The following is an 18,304-nucleotide window of genomic DNA, read 5'->3' as shown; positions in this document are numbered from 1 at the left end:
TAATGTACTTTTTATGTGTATGAGTATCCATGCTCATGATTAGGGCTGATACCAGTACCAGTAGGCTACCCTGGTCTCCCAGCCAAACCCTGAGCTCCTCCGCTCGGTTTCCAGCCACAAAGATGGCCATTCACACAGCAGCCTCTCTGTCCTCTCTCTGAGGACCAGACGTGTCAGGCATGTGGAGGTGAGGTGTGAAGGTAAACCACCTCTAAGACCAGACAGAGGGGAGCTGTGAAGGTAAACCTCCTCTAAGACCAGACAGACATCCACAGCCAGGATCCAGACCAGGCAGTATCCAGCTCACCGACTCCGACATCCACCGACCACCATCCATATACAGGTACGGAAACATCGACAAGGAACACATTAGACAACGGAATAATATCCGTTTTGTTTTCACTGCAGAAAATGCCAAGTTGTCCAGTGATTTTCTCTTGTCTCCAGACACTATCAGCTTATTTCATGATACTTTTTAGTCGTTTTCTCTCACTTTACTGGCAGAGAATCTGTCTTGATTCATGCCAATATGACTTCTTTCAATAAATCATAAAACAATTAAGAAAATCTGGCAACAAGAAATTTCACTTACGAAGAAAATGTCCTGAAACACGTTACATTCTGGTGGAATTATCTGCCAGTGCAGTGAGATGATTTCACTAAAGACATCCTAAAATGAGTTTTAGTCTGGATGTAAAATAATTTATGAGTTTTCATTTCAGGCGTGGAAAATATTTCACTGGGACACTTGGAATGTTTTTGAAAATGAATGGATGGATTTGAAAGTACTTCATTTTTTTCAAGTTGATTCAAAATGTATTTTTCCTTTGACTGCCTCACAAATTCATTTTTGACCAGATTAAAAGGCCATGTTTCACAATCACATTCTGTTGTTTTTTCTGTTCTGTTCTCTTGAAGCCAAAATGCCTGGTCTCCTGCGTGTCTCCCTGCTGCTGTGTGTCCTGATGCTGGGGCTGGTGGTGAGACTAACAGGTAAGACAACAGAAACACCCTGGGGAGAGATCATGACTCGGATAGCCTATCACACTATGCTCAGATTAGATTAGAAGTATGGGCTTCTAAATGTGGGAAGGTTTGGAAGGGGAAGACTGGCAATGATCTGACAAAGAGCTTGTTGAACTTGTCAAGTGCTTATGACTTTGCCTTTCATGGGATTATAATAGTATTTTAAATAACAATTACGGTATTTAAAGGGGCAGGATTTTCTTTTTTTTACAGAATTATTGTTGTTGCTTTGTTTATTGGGTTTTGCGAGAACATACAATTGTCGTCAGAGCATAATTTCTTTTTTTAAAGGCATTCCCTCTATAAAAGGACATTATAAGAAAAGTGACAATTGACGTTCGTCCAATCGTCTGCACACTTGGCGGGCGTATTGGTGGGGGACAGGGAAGTGTCGGATTTGGTGTAATTTGGATATGCAACACTTTCAATATAAAATTCTTTTGAATTAATGGGCGATCAGTGCTCTATGACAGTGGAAGGTTTGCCAGGTCTGCCGCGGGTTGAATTTCTCCACTCGGTTTGCGAGGGGTCAGGGGTGGCATCTCTCTCTCTTTCAGCTCTCTCTCTCTTTGTGTGACTCACCCATGATATTTGTTGTCAAATTTTCTCACTGTACTGGCAGATAATCTGCTGGTTTCAGTAAATGTCACTTAATTCAGACCAATATGAGTTCTTTCACGATTGAAATATCATAAAACAAGACAATCTCGAAACAAGAAACTTTCTCAAGACAATTTCACTTTGGCCAGGAAAATGTCCTGAAACAAGTTACATTCTCCAGGAAAAAAGGCACATTTGTTGAAAATGATCTAAGATTACTTCACTAACTGAAGCTGAAATAAACTTGAAGTCTGTAGGCTATACAAGATAAAAATCCCTTTCCAAGCTCTGTCTTCCTGTTACTTTCTGACACTTCTCACTCTGCTGTCATATTCTGTAGTAGGCTACATGTAGCTACGCCGAAGAGGTTGGCATGTTCTCACTATTGTGATGAACCTCGACACATTCCAGCAGTTGGTCTGGCAGTGGCACAGCATGCTGTAATGCAGAAAGGCACAGACAGAGAGGGAGAGAGTCATTAAGAGAAAGATGAAGCTGAAAAGACAACAAATCCAAATGAGAGGGAAAAGGCAGAGAGATCACAGGTCATCAGTCAAAGCTCAAATCGCTTCTGTCTTCCATTAAAGCCGCACAAACAAGGTAAGTTCTGTAAAAACATGTGCGTCTTGTGATTGACCACAATGACCAACTAGCTTGTCAGTCGTCATCATCAATCATAACTCTATAAAAATAAACTGGCATGGAAGTTTCCCATGGTAGAGTTTTCCATGGTAAATAGGTTTGGTGAATTGATGCCCAGTGCAGCCCAAACACAATTTGTTTCCCCCTTCTATGCACCATTTTGCACATACATTGTTGTGAAATATGTAGGCCTATTGTCAATAATGTAATTTGTTTTCTTTCTTTCTTTTTTTAACAATATTTTTATTATTTTCAGTTTTCAAATGATTGCAACATGGACAGTGCAATAGATCACCTTTCAAATAAGAACATGTACCCGCTCCTGCCATCTTCCTCCCACCCCTCACCCCATTACCCCATCCCCTCACAAGACAAAAAACTAAAACAGACGGGGGGAAAAAAGCACAACAATTAAGATTAGGGAGCACATATTAATTATATCTTCTTCATATTGGATTTTAGTGATTATTGTATTTTATATTAATATTTTTATGGAAAACATATTTTATTTCAACAGCTTCCATGTAATATAATGCAGTGACTCTAAAACATTAAAATCCAATATAAAGAGGTGTATCCTATTTGTCCAGTGTAATAATAATAATTTCTGGTATTGATTCAGAGTCACCGCCTCACATTAGATGGAAATTCTACTATGGATCCCTGATCTAAAGTTCCTTGTTGTTTCTCTTCTTTTCAGTGGCAGGGGAGGAGGAGGCCAGTCAAGCTTCGGGTGGGTGTTTGAATCCTGGTGGATTTCTGAGGTTTCTGCTCAATCCACCCAGGACTAACTGCAATATGTTTGATAAAGTTGCATGAGCGTTAAATCCAGTTGGGTTCACTCCAGCTCACCTCAGTCTCTTTTTGCAGAAGGGAGGGAGAAGCGGAATGTCCCGAACTGGGCGCTGACCTCGTCCGACTTCTTCGGCTGGGTGGAGGAGCTGAGGAAGCACGCCGGCTACGAGAAGATCGATGAGCTGGCCCGAACCTTCTGGGCTCACTTCCCCTCAGCGGACCGCCTGGGATACGGCAGCCACGAGCCAGAGGAGTGAGCCCAAGCAGTGAGACCGAGGAGTGGGATGAAGGTTTTGCAAACTCTCAAACGTCCAAAAATGACTCAACAATTACTTGGCCTAATTGCTAAAATTTTCTGGATGTTCAGTATTGATAATAACACTATTTGTAATTTAATGTTCCTGAACGCATTGCTATCAGTTTCTTTAGTTTAGCGAGCCAACCAGAAGTTTCGGTTCACTTCATTGAGTCTCTGTCTATTGATTGTTCAATTCGGGTACTTTTTCCCCTCCAGCGATTCTTGCCATAGATACAGTCGGTCTGTGTGGGAACGCCCACAAAATGTTACTATGGTGGGGTAAAAAAAAACATATATCTCAATGGGCTGACTCACCAAAGGATGGTGCTGTGGCTCTACACTACAGGATTGGGGATTCTAGAGCAAGTACATAGACATCTGTTCAGATGTGTGTTTACTGCGGTGGTTGAAAGCTCGATCCTGTCTGCCTGGGCTGGGCTAGCAGCTAAATGCTAACTATGCTGAATGGGGGGATTTACCCCACCCTGACCATGACCCCAGCCAGCTACCCCAGCATCTATGACGAGACATTGACTGTATCTATACCATGTCTGGGGGGGGGGGGGGGGGGGGTACAAACCAGGATAAGTTACCTCGACATGGGCATTCTTCTGTAAAAAACAACAACAAGAAAGCTGTTGAGACGTTCACTGTGTGCCAATCGATAAAAACTTTGCGTCTTCCTGATGTGTATCCTTGAGGTTTCTACATGGTGTGAAAACATTAATGGCATGGCTTCACAACACATAGTACACAACACACATGGTACAAAGGCAACAGCACCTCACATCCACTGATTATTGATACACCTTGTGCTGTACTTTGGGTTGTCTACTTGTCTGTTTGAAGCTCATGAAGTAGGATTTCTGGGTGCTTGACATGCTGTATTTTTAAAAGAAAAATACAGTAGGCCTACAGGATTTTAAGGTTGCAAGTCAAGTCTAAATCTAAATGTACCAAGTCAAGTCCATCATTTACACAAAGACAAGATCTCAAGTCAATACTTCAGAAACCTTTTCAAGTCATCTAATTACAAGTCAGAGTTAAGTCCCAAGTCAAGTCTCAAGTCTTCTCTTCATTCAGCAAGTCAAGTCACTTGGCTTGTGGTTGGCTAACTGAAGAGCGTTTGCATCCTTGGAGGAAGTGGCTGCTTCGTGTCAATACTTTGGGTTTGATGATGAAGAAACAGGAAGCAGCGTCTGTCAGTGTTTCCTGTACAGATGACATTAGAAAGTCTGTTTGACTTAAGGATGAGTTGACCACGTAAGGATCCTACCAGGAAAGAAACGTGTTTGATACATGAAGTATGGAGAATTGTGGTGTGTTTGTACAATGACAGTGAATATGATATCCATTGGATAATTGAACCCATATTTATAACATTTGACTGTGGAGCCAAAGTGATCCTTCTTTAAGAATGTTTTCCATGTTTTACTTTTAGTGTTGCCCGATAAAATCCACCAGGCAGACTGTTGCCATACCTTATTTCACTTCCACCTTTCATGAGGAAGTCAAGAAGCAACGATATATATATGAGTGGTTGAAGAAGGAGAGTCACCGCACACAAGAAGGCTGAATTTCTTCACTTTAATTCATATCTGATTAAAACAAGTAGGTACAAAAAGGCATGCGAACAACGCGTTTCGCCTGGTGTGTGTGTGTGTGTATAAAGTGCGACTCAAGTCCAAGTCCCCATCTCTGCCTATGACTAACACTCTGGAGGTGACCAAGAAGGTTTTGAGGATCAAGAGGAATGATCTAGTACATTTTGTCAAACAAAAATGGGAAAACATAAAACAAGGAATTATAAACTACTGTCGTGGATCCACCTTTTTCACAGCAGCCATTTTGTGTCTAAAGCCAGGAAGTAACATAGGATCAATGATGAGGGCCCCAGCACTGAATCACCTAAATGCATTGGAAGTTGGACCTGCTTGCACCTGTGTTACAGCCATACCCAGTAGATCCACTAGGTGGCACTTTAAGGTAACCAGTGGCATATATACCGGTATAGCCTAACCAGCATAATGGTTAAAACAGTCCAAGTGGGATTGGGCTTTTTAACAATTTACTTAGGTGTTGTGCATTCAAGTTGTGTGTTCTTAGATCTGTCTGGCTTTATAATGACTGTGCTGTGCATTCATATATATAGGCCAATTAATGTAATTAATCCAGTATAATCATGTGTGTGCTGTGCATTTATGTTGTGTGTTTCTAGATGTGTACATTTGTAGGGGGGGGATCATACAGTTGTCCATGGGCCCCGGAACAGGGGGGCCCTTAAAAAAAGGGGCTTCCCCAGAGCAGTCTTATGCTGATGTTTTTCTTGTAATACATTTACTTTTTCTGTTAACCCTCGGGACACTTTAATTCATCATACACTTTAACTTTTTGGACATTTTCTCCTGTAACCATATATGTGAGTATCCCCACCCCCTCTAACAAAATGTTGTTTTTTCTAGATGTTTCAAACAACTTCAGTCCTCATCATAGACACCAAGTTGTTAATCATGTTCAGAATTGTAACCCTTTAAATGCCAGTTTGTTTACATTATGCCAGTGCTTTCTATAGTGTAAAAAAACATTAATTCTTTTCCAATATAATAAATAATAATATAATAAATCAAGTTGTTTTTTGTCTTTTGTTTGTAGTGTTTTTGTTTTGTTTTTTGGCGGGGGATGATCAGAGTCTGGGATATGTCAAAGATTAGCAGCAACATTGATTTTTATCCATTTTTAATTTTTGTGCAGTGTCTGATTTAACAAAATCCCTGTTAAAAAGGCCTCGTCATCTAATAAAGAGCCCCCCAAAAAAACAAAAAAGTGTGACTGTTGAAGCAGCACTTTACTGAAGCGCCCTCCTCTTTTGCTCATGGGGGGGGGGCGGGGGGGGGGGGGGGGTGGTCTGACGATGGCCCTGCATTCGTAATGGTGTTGCATCAGACATGAAGAACATTAATTTGCATGCAACTTGCAGGTCAATTAATGTTTTTAGTGTTTGATTGTTCTGTGTGTGTGTACCTGTCCAGAGACATGCATCTGCATCTTTTGAAATGAATGTTTGATTGTGCATGGCCCTTAAAGAGTAAAGACTAGGCTACTAAAATACCCCTCCATCTGTCTCAGCTGAAATCTGACCATCTGACAGACTCATCCCTGGGATTTTGATGGCATTCCTGGACCAGTCGATGCAGGTTTTCAGTGAGGAATGTTCCTGAGAGCGTCCTGACTTCTCTCAAGCCTCTCACTGTGTGTGAGGAAAGCATGGCGCTCCACAGCTTCTGTCTGCAACTGCTGCTGCTTTCTGCTCTGCTGCTCTGCTGCGCTCACTCAGGTACCAACACAACAACATGTTTCATCGCTTGCTCATTTGTTTCTTCATTTAGTGGCTCGTTTGCTTACTTCGTTCATCTGTGCCTTCGTTTAAAATCACTGACTGGTTCATTGACCCTTGCAGTCATTTGTAAATTTCCCTACGGGGATGAATAAAGTATTCTAACTATCTATCTAAAGGTAGAGATCAAGGAAACTGAAGCTTATTGACATTATGATGGATAACCTTCGCAGACTCAATTAGAAGTCTCTGGAGTTGTTTTCTATGTTAATTGAATGCGAGCAAATGAGCCAGAGAGCCTCTCTGGTCCATTCACTCAGGCGTGGAAAGACAGATTTGCATCTTTAATCGTGGTGCAGCATGTAGAAACGGATGAGAAAGCAAAAAAAAGAGACCAAAAACGGCATCTTTTAAAATTGCTCTAGACCAGTGGTTTTCAACATGGGGCCTGAGGACCACCAGTGGCCCTCTACCTACAACCGTGCGATTCTGGCCAAAATCATATGACAATACAAACTGCAGTGGTGTTGCATTGCTTCATTGCACTCTTTTGCCGAACAGATGTCAATCCAGTATCAGGATCAGCTGTGCCGACAGCTTAATCATGCACTATTTGTTATGACAGTTGGTAACACTGTTTTGTTTGTACATGTACAAAGCTTCCCAAACTATCAACATCACTTCAACTGTCTTCTTCTTGTCCTCTCCGTCGAACAGGCAGCATCACTGCAACAGAAGACAAGCTGCAGAGACTGCTAAAGAAACCAGATGGTAGGTAGCCTATGGATGGTTTTTCTCTTGTTATTATTGTATCACATATACAAATATTGACCATTCATCCATTCCATCCAGTCCATTCATCTGCATGGGGGGGGGGGGTGTCGTAAATTAAAAATGTGTTTTTTAGAAAGTGTTTTGGGCCGTTTTGCACATAAATTCGAGCTTTAATCAGTTAGAATAGTGACATAATTGTATATCTATCATAATAAATCTATAGCTGTCTGAGTCCCCTTTTAGTTGATGGCACCAGGCAGCTCAATTTAACCCCTGGCTGTCACAAAACAGGAACCACTGGTCTATGAACATCATGCTGTATTGAAGAAGACTTGAAACTATAGCGATTGATTCATTAGGAAAGTGTTTACTGAGGTAATAAATCCAATAAGAAGTAGGGTAATTTTCCCAGAAACTTCTATGCAATCGGACTTCTTTTTGCAGCCAGAGGAGTCACCCCCTGCTGGCCATTAGACAGAATGCAGGTTTAAAGCACTTCTGCATTTTTCAAACCTGGAGGTTGCCCCTTGGTTATTACACAATGTTACAATCAAAGTCAAGTGAAAGACATGTTTTCTCACTCTTTTTCTTTTATCAGACTCGCCTGCAGGAAAGCAGCACCAAACATTTTCACACTTCCCAGTCTCCCAACACCGTTTTTATCAGGATTGAGGCCCCCATAGACCCTCTGTTGATTGACAGGTGACAGCTTCAGCCGGCTTTGTCCTGTATTTATAGAGTACGGCTGATGACACCTGCGGGACGCCAGATTTAATCTCTGCTTTCCCCTTGACCTGCGCGCACGCACGCGCGTATGCACACACACACACACACACACACACACACACACACACACACACACACACACACACACACACACACACACACAACAAACAGTAAACAGACGACCCCTGACAAAAACATATTTTATGGATATTTATATTATTTTCAATACATAACAATAACAGCACAGAACAATTATCCCAAACAGTGAATGCAATAACTGCAGGAATCTTTTGTCAAATGATCAACTTCTTTGAATATTGAGCAGATTATGTGAATATAGCCTCGGGGAAAGTTTTCATACGATTCTCTGTATTATTTATTTTTTGCTATTATGCTTATTTCAAACAAATTCAGTGTTTTCTTCACCTTGACGCTGAGGGCTGATGGCTGTTATTCTATTAGCTCTTTGGTTGTTTTAACTGTACCTAATGCAGCACAAAGCTGTTATAGCCAAGAGTGAATATGGCTTGTGTTCATGTCTTCAGCGCGCCCCTTATCCTCGTTCATATAAAATATAAATATATAAAAAATATTAAACTTTAAAAATATTTGTTCTTAGCAGAAAAATGGTGGCGCAAATCGTGACACCCTCCGCGGCCGGCCGGCCCACCCGCCCGTCCACCTAGGAAATTTTATTATAGGATAGGATAGAATGCAACTCAAAGTGCTTTAATAGATTCCCTGTCTCTCCACCTCCTGCCTGTCTCTCCACCTCCCACCTGTCTCTCCACCTCCCACCTGTCTCTCCACCTCCCACCTGTCTCTCCACCTCCCACCTGTCTCTCCACCTCCCACCTGTCTCTCCACCTCCCACTTGTCTCTCCACCTCCCACCTGTCTCTCCACCTCCCACCTGTCTCTCCTCCCACCTGTCTCTCCACCTCCCACCTGTCTCTCCTCCCACCTGTCTCTCCTCCCACCTGTCTCTCCACCTCCCACCTGTCTCTCCTCCCACCTGTCTCTCCATGTCCCACCTGTCTCTCCTCCCACCTGTCTCTCCACCTCCCACCTGTCTCTCCACCTCCCACCTGTCTCTCCACCTCCCACCTGTCTCTCCACCTCCCACCTGTCTCTCCACCTCCCACCTGTCTCTCCACCTCCCACCTGTCTCTCCACCTCCCACCTGTCTCTCCTCCCACCTGTCTCTCCACCTCCCACCTGTCTCTCCACCTCCCACCTGTCTCTCCTCCCCGCCTGTCTCTCCACCTCCCACCTGTCTCTCCACCTCCCACCTGCCTCTCCACCTCCCACCTGTCTCTCCACCTCCCACTTGTCTCTCCACCTCCCACCTGTCTCTCCACCTCCCACCTGTCTCTCCACCACCCACCTGTCTCTCCACCTCCCACTTGTCTCTCCACCTCCCACCTGTCTCTCCACCTCCCACCTGTCTCTCCTCCCACCTGTCTCTCCACGTCCCACCTGTCTCTCCTCCCCACCTGTCTCTCCTCCCCACCTGTCTCTCCACCTCCCACCTGTCTCTCCACCTCCCACCTGTCTCTTCACATCCCACTTGTCTCTCCTCCCCGCCTGTCTCTCCACCTCCCACTTGTCTCTCCACCTCCCACCTGTGTCTCCACCTCCCACCTGTCTCTCCACGTCTCACCTGTCTCTCCACGTCTCACCTGTCTCTCCATGTCCCACCTGTCTTTCCTCCCTGCCTGTCTCTCCACCCCCACCTGTCTCTCCATGTCCCACCTGTCTCTCCTCCCTGCCTGTCTCTCCACCCCCCACCTGTCTCTCCACCTCCCACCTGTCTCTCCACCTCCCACCTGTCTCTCCTCCCACCTGTCTCTCCACCTCCCACCTGTCTCTCCTCCCTGCCTGTCTCTCCACCTCCCACCTGTCTCTCCTCCCACCTGTCTCTCCACCTCCCACCTGTCTCTCCTCCCTGCCTGTCTCTCCACCTCTCACCTCTCTCTCCTCCCTGCCGGTCTCTCCACCTCCCACCTCTCTCTCCTCCCACTTGTCTCATCTCCAACCTGTCTCTCTTCCACCTCCCACCTCTCTCTCCTCCCACCTGTCTCCTCCCCACCTGTCTCTCCACCTCCCACCTCTCCTCCCACCTGTCTCATCTCCAACCTGTCTCTCTTCCACCTCCCACCTCTCTCTCCTCCCACTTGTCTCATCTCCAACCTGTCTCTCTTCCACCTCCCACCTCTCTCTCCTCCCACCTGTCTCCTCCCCACCTGTCTCTCCACCTCCCACCTCTCCTCCCTGCATGTCTCTCTCAGTGGGTCAAAAGTCTGAGGCGGTGGCCGTGGCCCCAGCTCAGGCCAAAGAGTTCCTGAGCGGTCTACGGAGGCCCAGGAGGAACATCTGGGACCGCAGCCGGCCGGATGTGCAGCAGTGGATCAGCCAGTTCATGCAGATGGGCTACGATGAAGCGGTGGGTCCTTCAACATGATGATCTCAGAAAACAGAAAACATACCAGATTCTGTAATGTGTAGTCAGTAAACTTTCTTTCCCATTGATGTGCCAGAAATTTTAACAGTTATTTTATGGAAGACTTTCTGCATGGCAGTTCGCTAACGGTAGTACCGGTTGTAAATGTAGCACCGGGTCCATAGTGGTACAGGGTTTCCGTATCCAGCCATAGTCGAGTTGAGCTTGTAGCACATGCAACAATTTTCTATACCTGCCCCTAAGCATGATGGGATGTGAATTTTATAATAATCTTCACTCGAATCGTTCTCGGTTATCTGTAGATGTAGAAGTGAGAAAGCATCGCAAAATTTAGAGTTTATTTATTGGGACATAAAAGGAATTTGCTACAGAAAAAGACGAGCAACATACTGTATACACGTACACCAATTTCCATCTCCGGCACGTCAAACATTTCACTTTTCCTTTTAGATTTAATTACCCGCAGCGGCTGATTGGCTGTTCCGTGTACGCTGGCATTTCACAGACATCAAACCATTTCCTCCAAAAGGTCAGCTATTGTATAACGACCATAGAGCTCGTTATGATTTGACCGTGAAACATGCAGCAAGCGCAAGGCCAAGCCAATAACAGTCAGGAACACGTGTGTGTGTGTATATATGTGTGTGCATGCGTGTGTGTGTGTGTGTGTGTGTGTGTGTGTGTGTGTATATGTCTGTGTGTGTGTGTTTGTGTGTGTGTGTGTGTGTGTGTGTGTGTGTGTGTGTGTGTTTGTGTGTCTGTGTGCGTGCGTGCGTGCGTGTGTGTGTGTCTGTGTGTATATATATGTGTGTGCGTGTGTGGGATGCTTTGTATGAATGATTTGGGAATCATGATGATGATTAGCTTCTTTGACCCCCCTATCCGAGCTGCTCAGGCTTCATTCAGCCTTCAGGATCTTTTCTGCCACCAGCGGCCTGAAGGACGTTTGTTCCCTCAGCAGAGACTCACAGGCAAACCTGTCCGCCTGTGAAAAATCAAGTGAAAAGATGAGGTCGCTGGTTGGCTTGGTTCCAGCCTTAAAACTCGTTATATAAGGAAAAATGAATGGGGAATTGTCTTCCGGGGCTGGAGATGTCACGTGACTGTTTAGCTCTATGGTAATAATGTCTTGATAACTCACATTCCAGGAATATCCTTATTTATGGCGGCTCGTCGCAGCTTCAAGACGGGCAGCCAGCAGCACTAACTCTAACTTATAAAATGTACCCGCTGTAGTACCGTAGTTCAGTCAGGCGCTCTCTTACAAAACAAGAAATAATGATCGAAGAAGAACCCGGAAGTCCGGGACTTCCATGTTGCGACTACAAAAATACGTCATCCCTGCAGTACTCTATCCCAGTCCCTCATCTCAGGCATGCCTACTTTCCAACGGTCAAATCAAACTGCTCCACACGCTATGTCTCGCCTCTCTACCCTGTTTCACTGATCAAACTGCTCCACACGCTATGTCTCGCCTCTCTACCCTGTTTCACTGATCAAACTGCTCCACACGCTATGTCTCGCCTCTCTACCCTGTTTCACTGATCAAACTGCTCCACACGCTATGTCTCGCCTCTCTACCCTGTTTCACTGATCAAACTGCTCCACACGCTATGTCTCGCCTCTCTACCCTGTTTCACTGATCAAACTGCTCCACACGCTATGTCTCGCCTCTCTACCCTGTTTCACTGATCAAACTGCTCCACACGCTATGTGTCGCCTCTCTACCCTGTTTCACTGAGAATAGAGAACCGCAGGAATGAGTCCGGAAGTGTACTTCCGGGTTCCTCAGCAAAAAATTGAATGGGGTTTAGAATGGAGATTTCACTTAAATGCATAAAATAAGGTCTGTGGTTAACAAAAGTTTATGGGAACGCGAATTTGGGTTCAGCATGATGATCTTCATAAACGTGAATAACCTTTATGACTTTTGGAATGTAAATGCTTTTCTTTAACACACGATTTTTAGAAAACGCTTCATCGTCCACTTTAGGGGCTTTTAGCTTAGTGTCTACCTCTTTGTTGCTCGCAGCTGTTTCTCGGGCCTTTTCTGGGAGGTCCTGCAGTCCTTTGTGGTGGGCATCGCCCTCTACTTCACAGGCCATGGTTCTGTGCCTAGAGTCCAATGCCCGGATTGTTGATGCTGAAGATGATCTCCCTGTGAAGCATTTGATGCCACTGAGGTTTTGAACAAGATTAAAACGAGTCAACAAGGTTTTCGAAATCGTTTACCAAAGGTCTAATGTTAGTAGGGCGACAAACATGAATACCAAAGGCCAGCAGATCAGATAAATCCTGTATAAATTTCTTACAGTAAGCGGTCAATACACCATGGCACAAAGCACTGGGTTTGACAGTTCAACTTGAAGTACTTGTAGTTCGAAACTGAACTAAGAGTCGGCCCTCAAAAGATGACAGAGGAAATAACTTATGAATACCTCCGCACACCCAATACCCCCACCCTGGCCAGCAGTACTAGGGGAACTGCAAAAGTGACAGTCTTTGGGAGAGAGAACCAGCGAGCCTCATCGTCCACTTTAGGGGCCTTTAGAGAGGCCATCTCTGTTTCGAGGGCATCCCTCTCTGCTTCAGGGGCATCCCTCTCTGCTTCAGGAGTGTCCCTCATCTGTTTCGGGGGTGTCCCCCTTCTCTAGTCAGACTCTCTGAGCTTTGAAGCTTTCAGGACGTCCCTCTCTGTTTTGAGGGTGTCCCTCTCTGCTTCCAGGGTGTCCCTCTCTGTTTCGAGGGCGTCATTCTCCACTTCAGAGGTCATGAACTTAAAGGTTAGCTCTTTGTTGCTGAAGTCTTTTTCTCTGAGCTTTGCTCCGAGGGCGTCCCCCCTCTCTAGTTGTTGGCAGAGAGCCAAATTAGAGGCCTCGAGTTGAAAGTCAAACTCTCTGAGCTTTGATTCGAGGGCGTCTCTCTCTGCTTTGAGGGCGTCTCTCTCTGCTTTCAGGGTGTCCCTCTCTGCTTTCAGGGTGTCCCTCTCTGCTTTCAGGGTGTCTCTCTCTGCTTTCAGGGCGTCTCTCTCTGCTTTCAGGGTGTCTCTCTCTGCTTTCAGGGTGTCCCTCTCTGCTTTCAGGGCGTCTCTCTCTGCTTTCAGGGCGTCCCTCTCTGCTTTCAGGGCGTCTCTCTCTGCTTTGAGGGCATCCCTCTCTGCTTTGAGGGCGTCCCTCTCTGCATTCAGGGCGTCCCTCTCTGCTTTCAGGGTGTCCCTCTCTGCTTTCAGGGTGTCCCTCTCTCTTTCGAGGGCATCATTCTCCACTTTAGAGGTCTTGAGCTTAAAGTTTAGCTCTTTGTTGCTGAAGTCTTTTTCTCTGAGCTTTGTTTTGTGGGTGTCCCTGTCTGCTTCACAGGCGTTGAGTTCACGCTGCTTCTCTCTGCAGGAGGCACGCTCACACAAGTAACATTTTCTGAACTTGTCCACTTTTTTCTCCAACTCCTCCTTGTTGGCCTGAAGCTGATGCTCTGGCATTCCCAATGCATGCTCTTCATGCTGGGTCTGCTCCGGCATTCCCAATGCCTGCTCTTCATGTGATTTGCTCAAGGTCTGTTGGCAGAGAGACTCATTCTCCACTTTAGGGGACGAAGAAACAGCCGCAACATTCTCATGAATCTCATCGTATTCCTCCTCCTCCTCTTCCTCACTGCCCACCCTCTCCTCCTCTGCCTCTTTCAGCCACTTGACAAAAGGGGCGGCCTTGGCATGGATTTCTTGGTCGCGGATGTTCTCATCGAGGAGCAGCTCGCTGAGGATGAGCGGGGCCGTGGTCACCACATCCAGACTCTGCGCCTCCGCCAAGATCTCCTTATTAGACCTGTCAATTGTTCCACTCTCCTTCTTTTGTTTCACAAAGTTGTAAAACAAGTTGACCCTCTCCTCCAGTGGTTTCTCCAAGTCCTCCGTGTCTCTGTCCATTTCCTCTTGAAGGTGAACAATGTGCTCCTCCAGCTGCTCCTTGGACATCTCCATGGAAATGCCATCTATCACTGTAGGCACCTTTCCTTTTGCAGACCTCTTGCTTGTGCATTTGTTTTTCTTACTTCTGCCTTTGTTTTTGTGTGGCATTGTCAAATATTGCACATAGGCCTAATTAGCAGCAGTAGTTAAATGTTTTGACAGACATTGATATTGTCAAAGACATTGTGACATCTTCAGATATGTCATAAATCACTGATGATGTTAGTTTCATAGACATTGCAACATCAGTGGCTAAACAATGACATGACCAGTGTCTTTCACGAATAATTTCATTTACGACATCATCTTCTTCTTCTTCTTCTTCTGTGGTGTTTTATGGCAGTTGGCACCCTTTAAATGTTGCATTACCGCCTCCATTTGGATTGATCCATCCAGTGTTTCCCTACTCTATTAAACGGTATTTTATGACATCAATGCAACAGTTGTAAGACAGGCTTCTGCAGGGAAGGATTTATGACATCATAGATTACAGCGATATCATCGGTGTGACGTCATCAGCGACCTGGCCACTCTCTTTTGTGAGGACAGAAAACTGCATGACATCATCGGCAACCTGGCCACTTTCTTTCTGCAGCATGGCCACTTTCTTTCATCACTGATGACATCACTCACTGATGATCCTTCACTGATGACAGACTGGCCACAGCTAAAAAAAAATAGGTAAATTAATGAAGCCTGCGTTAGTTCATTCAAGACATGATGTCATAGTCTACGCCCCAGCTGTACCAGCTGACAGCCTCTGTTTGGTTCACCGTTTAACCAATTCTCCAATCACAGTCATTCTCACAACAAGGCGGTCCGTTTAAATAGGGCAGCCTCTCACTCACTGATCTGTTCCCCACCTTGCTGGATCGTGCGGCTGCTGGCAACGCTTTGCCACCTCCACCCCAACCTCCACCTTTTAGATCAAATGCAAATGCTATCATGTATTGTAGCTCTGGAGTCTGCATGGCTCAAAAAATGAACATGTTTCCATGTCTTGCTTTTAGGCTCCCTCTTTTACTTTCTATGGTTTAAATGTATCTGGAATATTTTATTCCCATGGGGGATTCTGCTTGCTCTCCCTGCTCGGCGTAGCATGCTGCTGAGCCGAGTTCAGGGAGAATTAAATTAATTAAATATTAAATTAAATATTGAATTAATTCTAAGAGTGGAGCCTTCAACGCCAAACATAATTGTATGCATTATATTCATTTATGCAATAAATGGTTAATTCTATGACTTGAGTGTTCTTGAATGAAATAGTAGTGTTTGCACGTGGAGTGCACGTCACAGTATCACCATCTGATCACAATAAATTGTCAATGTTGTTTTATTCAACAACAACAAAACACATGTTGCTGTTTTCAGGCTCAGAGCAAATATGATCATTATTTCTTGTTTTGTAAGAGAGCACCTGGCTGAACTATTATTAGACGTGGAGACGACACCATCTGATAATTTTGGCGTCTGAACGGCACCACCACCAGGGCCCCGTCCATTGATGTCACTGTCTGAACCGATGCTTGCTGGATAATGTCTAGATGCTTACTATTTATTATACACATAAGATGTCATTTGGGTTTCAACTGCCTCTTAAAACTTAAAACTTGTGTGAGTGTGTGTGCACTGTGCACAGTCAGTCAACAGGGGGTGACAGCATAACAGTCTGTCCTGTGTCATCGTACATTAACCTCTTACTAAGAATATGCAAAATTTTAATTTGAAAACACTCTAACTATGGTGATGGTTAGTATTACCATTTCAAATTTTAATTATCATTAAAACCGTGTTTGATTACAGCACTTTGGAAAACACAGTAAATAGGCAACTGTCCATCATCAACCAAAATGAGCAACAGTCTCTCCAGATGCAGGCGTGCAGCCTTGGTGAAATTATTTCTGTATATAACTTTTGGAATGACTGCGATAGCTCTCTCAGATCAGTTATGAGTATTTTAATCTGTTATGTGTCTAAAAGTAAAACATGAGAAAAATGTTTTTAAACATTCCACATTCTTTCTATATTCCACCAAAACCATAAAAATAAATACTTTCCCTTTCCCTTTTGTTTTATGAAAATAATTATTCACCTTGATAAAATCTCAAAATACCTGCAAAACTCATTTTCACCCTCCTTTGCCTCATTACCAACAATGTGTAGCAGCAACATGTGAAGGGTTCTCCCAGACTGTCACACATATGTTGTCATCCTCCCCCTCAGAGGCTGGAGGCGGATCTGTCCTACTGGATGGACCAGCGGCGGTCCAGTGACCCGGGGCGACAGCATCATTATGACGAGAATGCGCCCATCCGCCCTCAGCACGCCGGCTCCTACAGGCACGGCGCCGACGTCAATTACGACTACTATTAATCCTCCAGCCTGACTGGGATTCTGACGGATCTGATTCATTCCATGACTCAAAAAAAGAAGAAGCTATAAATAACAATTATTATATGGATTATATGGAAGGTCACTCTGTCTTTCTGCATGGTTTTTGAAATACAGCTGCATTCAGGCTCCATCCTCAAGATCATTTGTTTAAAAAAGAAAATAAAAAATTAATCAATGGCAACTAGGGATTAGTGCGGTGGTTCTCAATGTAGGGTCCGGGGACCACCAGGGGTCTTCGAGGGCATTCCAGGGGGGTCCCCAGCAAATTGACGAATTGTTAAACTTAATTATTTAATTTACAAGAACAATTTGAGAATGTAGAAGTCGACTATTTAGATCATAGTTTCTCTGTTATCTCTACCTACAGTGCAGATAGTCATGGGATTATGGACGGAATCATATCCTACAACAACATTACAGCACACTCATTTGTTTCTACTGTAAGACATGATCATATCCAACAACATTACACCACACTCATTTGTTTCTACTGTAAGACATGATCATATCCAACAATATTACAGCACATTCATTTGTTTCTACTGTAAGATATGTCAAAATCATATCCAACAACATTATAGCACATTCATTTGTTTCTACTGTAAGATATGTCAAAATCATATCCAACAACATTACAGCACACATTTGTTTCTACTGTAAGATATGTCAAAATCATATCCAACAACATTACAGCAACAACATTACAGCACAGTCATTTGTTTCTACTGTAAGATATGAGAGAAATAATTACCAGCATGATTAATACATGATAAATACATGAGGGGGTATTTCTACAGTGGCCTCCACTACATCAAGTTCAGTCCTAATCAAAATGTGTAAATACATCATGCTCACCCTCCCTCCTGCTCCCAGACAAACCTGCACTGTTTTTGCTTTATTCTAAATTATCATTCAACATTTTCATTACTTTCTCAGTCAATTTGTTCCTAATGACTTCATACCAAGATTGTTTTCATTTGTTTGTTTTAATTGGTAAATTAAAATACAGCACCAATGTGTTGGGGGGCCTCGTGGACCCCAGTCAAAAGCACCCAATTCCTCCTACAGGTATGCAGTTTGAATACTGTAGATGTGGGTGTTTTTTAATGAGTTCATGTTTGCCATCGGTCCTAATTTAAAGGGCACTCTCTCTTCTCTTCTCTTCTCCTCTCCTCTTCTCCTCTCTCCTCTTCTCCTCTCTTCTCTTCTCCTCTCTTCTCTTCTCTTATCTATTAACCTTTTCCCCCCAGATGACATTAATTACATAACTAATGATGTTTTGAGAATAAAT

At 44.3% G+C, this 18,304-nt stretch overlaps 2 protein-coding genes across 2 annotated transcripts; both read left to right on the top strand.

Annotated features, from left to right (window-relative positions):
* Nucleotides 1-923: 923 nt before the first annotated feature.
* Nucleotides 924-3,320, top strand: otos2 (otospiralin 2; the record flags this gene model as incomplete). Its single annotated transcript, XM_083633152.1, has 3 exons — nt 924-993; nt 2,969-3,001; nt 3,139-3,320. The coding sequence occupies 3 exons, from the start codon at nt 924-926 to the stop codon at nt 3,318-3,320; spliced, it is 285 nt and encodes a 94-aa protein (XP_083489278.1).
* A 3,283-nt stretch (nt 3,321-6,603) lies between these two features.
* LOC310773523 (augurin-A-like) lies at nt 6,604-17,650 on the top strand. The gene is made up of 4 exons (XM_083633418.1): nt 6,604-6,695; nt 7,413-7,466; nt 10,486-10,640; nt 16,843-17,650. Exons 1-4 carry the CDS (start codon nt 6,626-6,628, stop codon nt 16,990-16,992), a joined length of 429 nt encoding a protein of 142 aa, XP_083489544.1. The 5' UTR covers nt 6,604-6,625; the 3' UTR covers nt 16,993-17,650.
* The last annotated feature ends 654 nt before the right edge of the window (nt 17,651-18,304 follow it).

The sequence above is a fragment of the Poromitra crassiceps genome (genome assembly GCF_964638095.1).
Source record: "Poromitra crassiceps genome assembly, chromosome: 3".
Classification (NCBI taxonomy): domain Eukaryota; kingdom Metazoa; phylum Chordata; class Actinopteri; order Beryciformes; family Melamphaidae; genus Poromitra; species Poromitra crassiceps.
The sequence above is the reverse complement of the archived record's forward strand: the minus strand, read 5'-3'. Positions and strand labels throughout refer to the sequence as shown.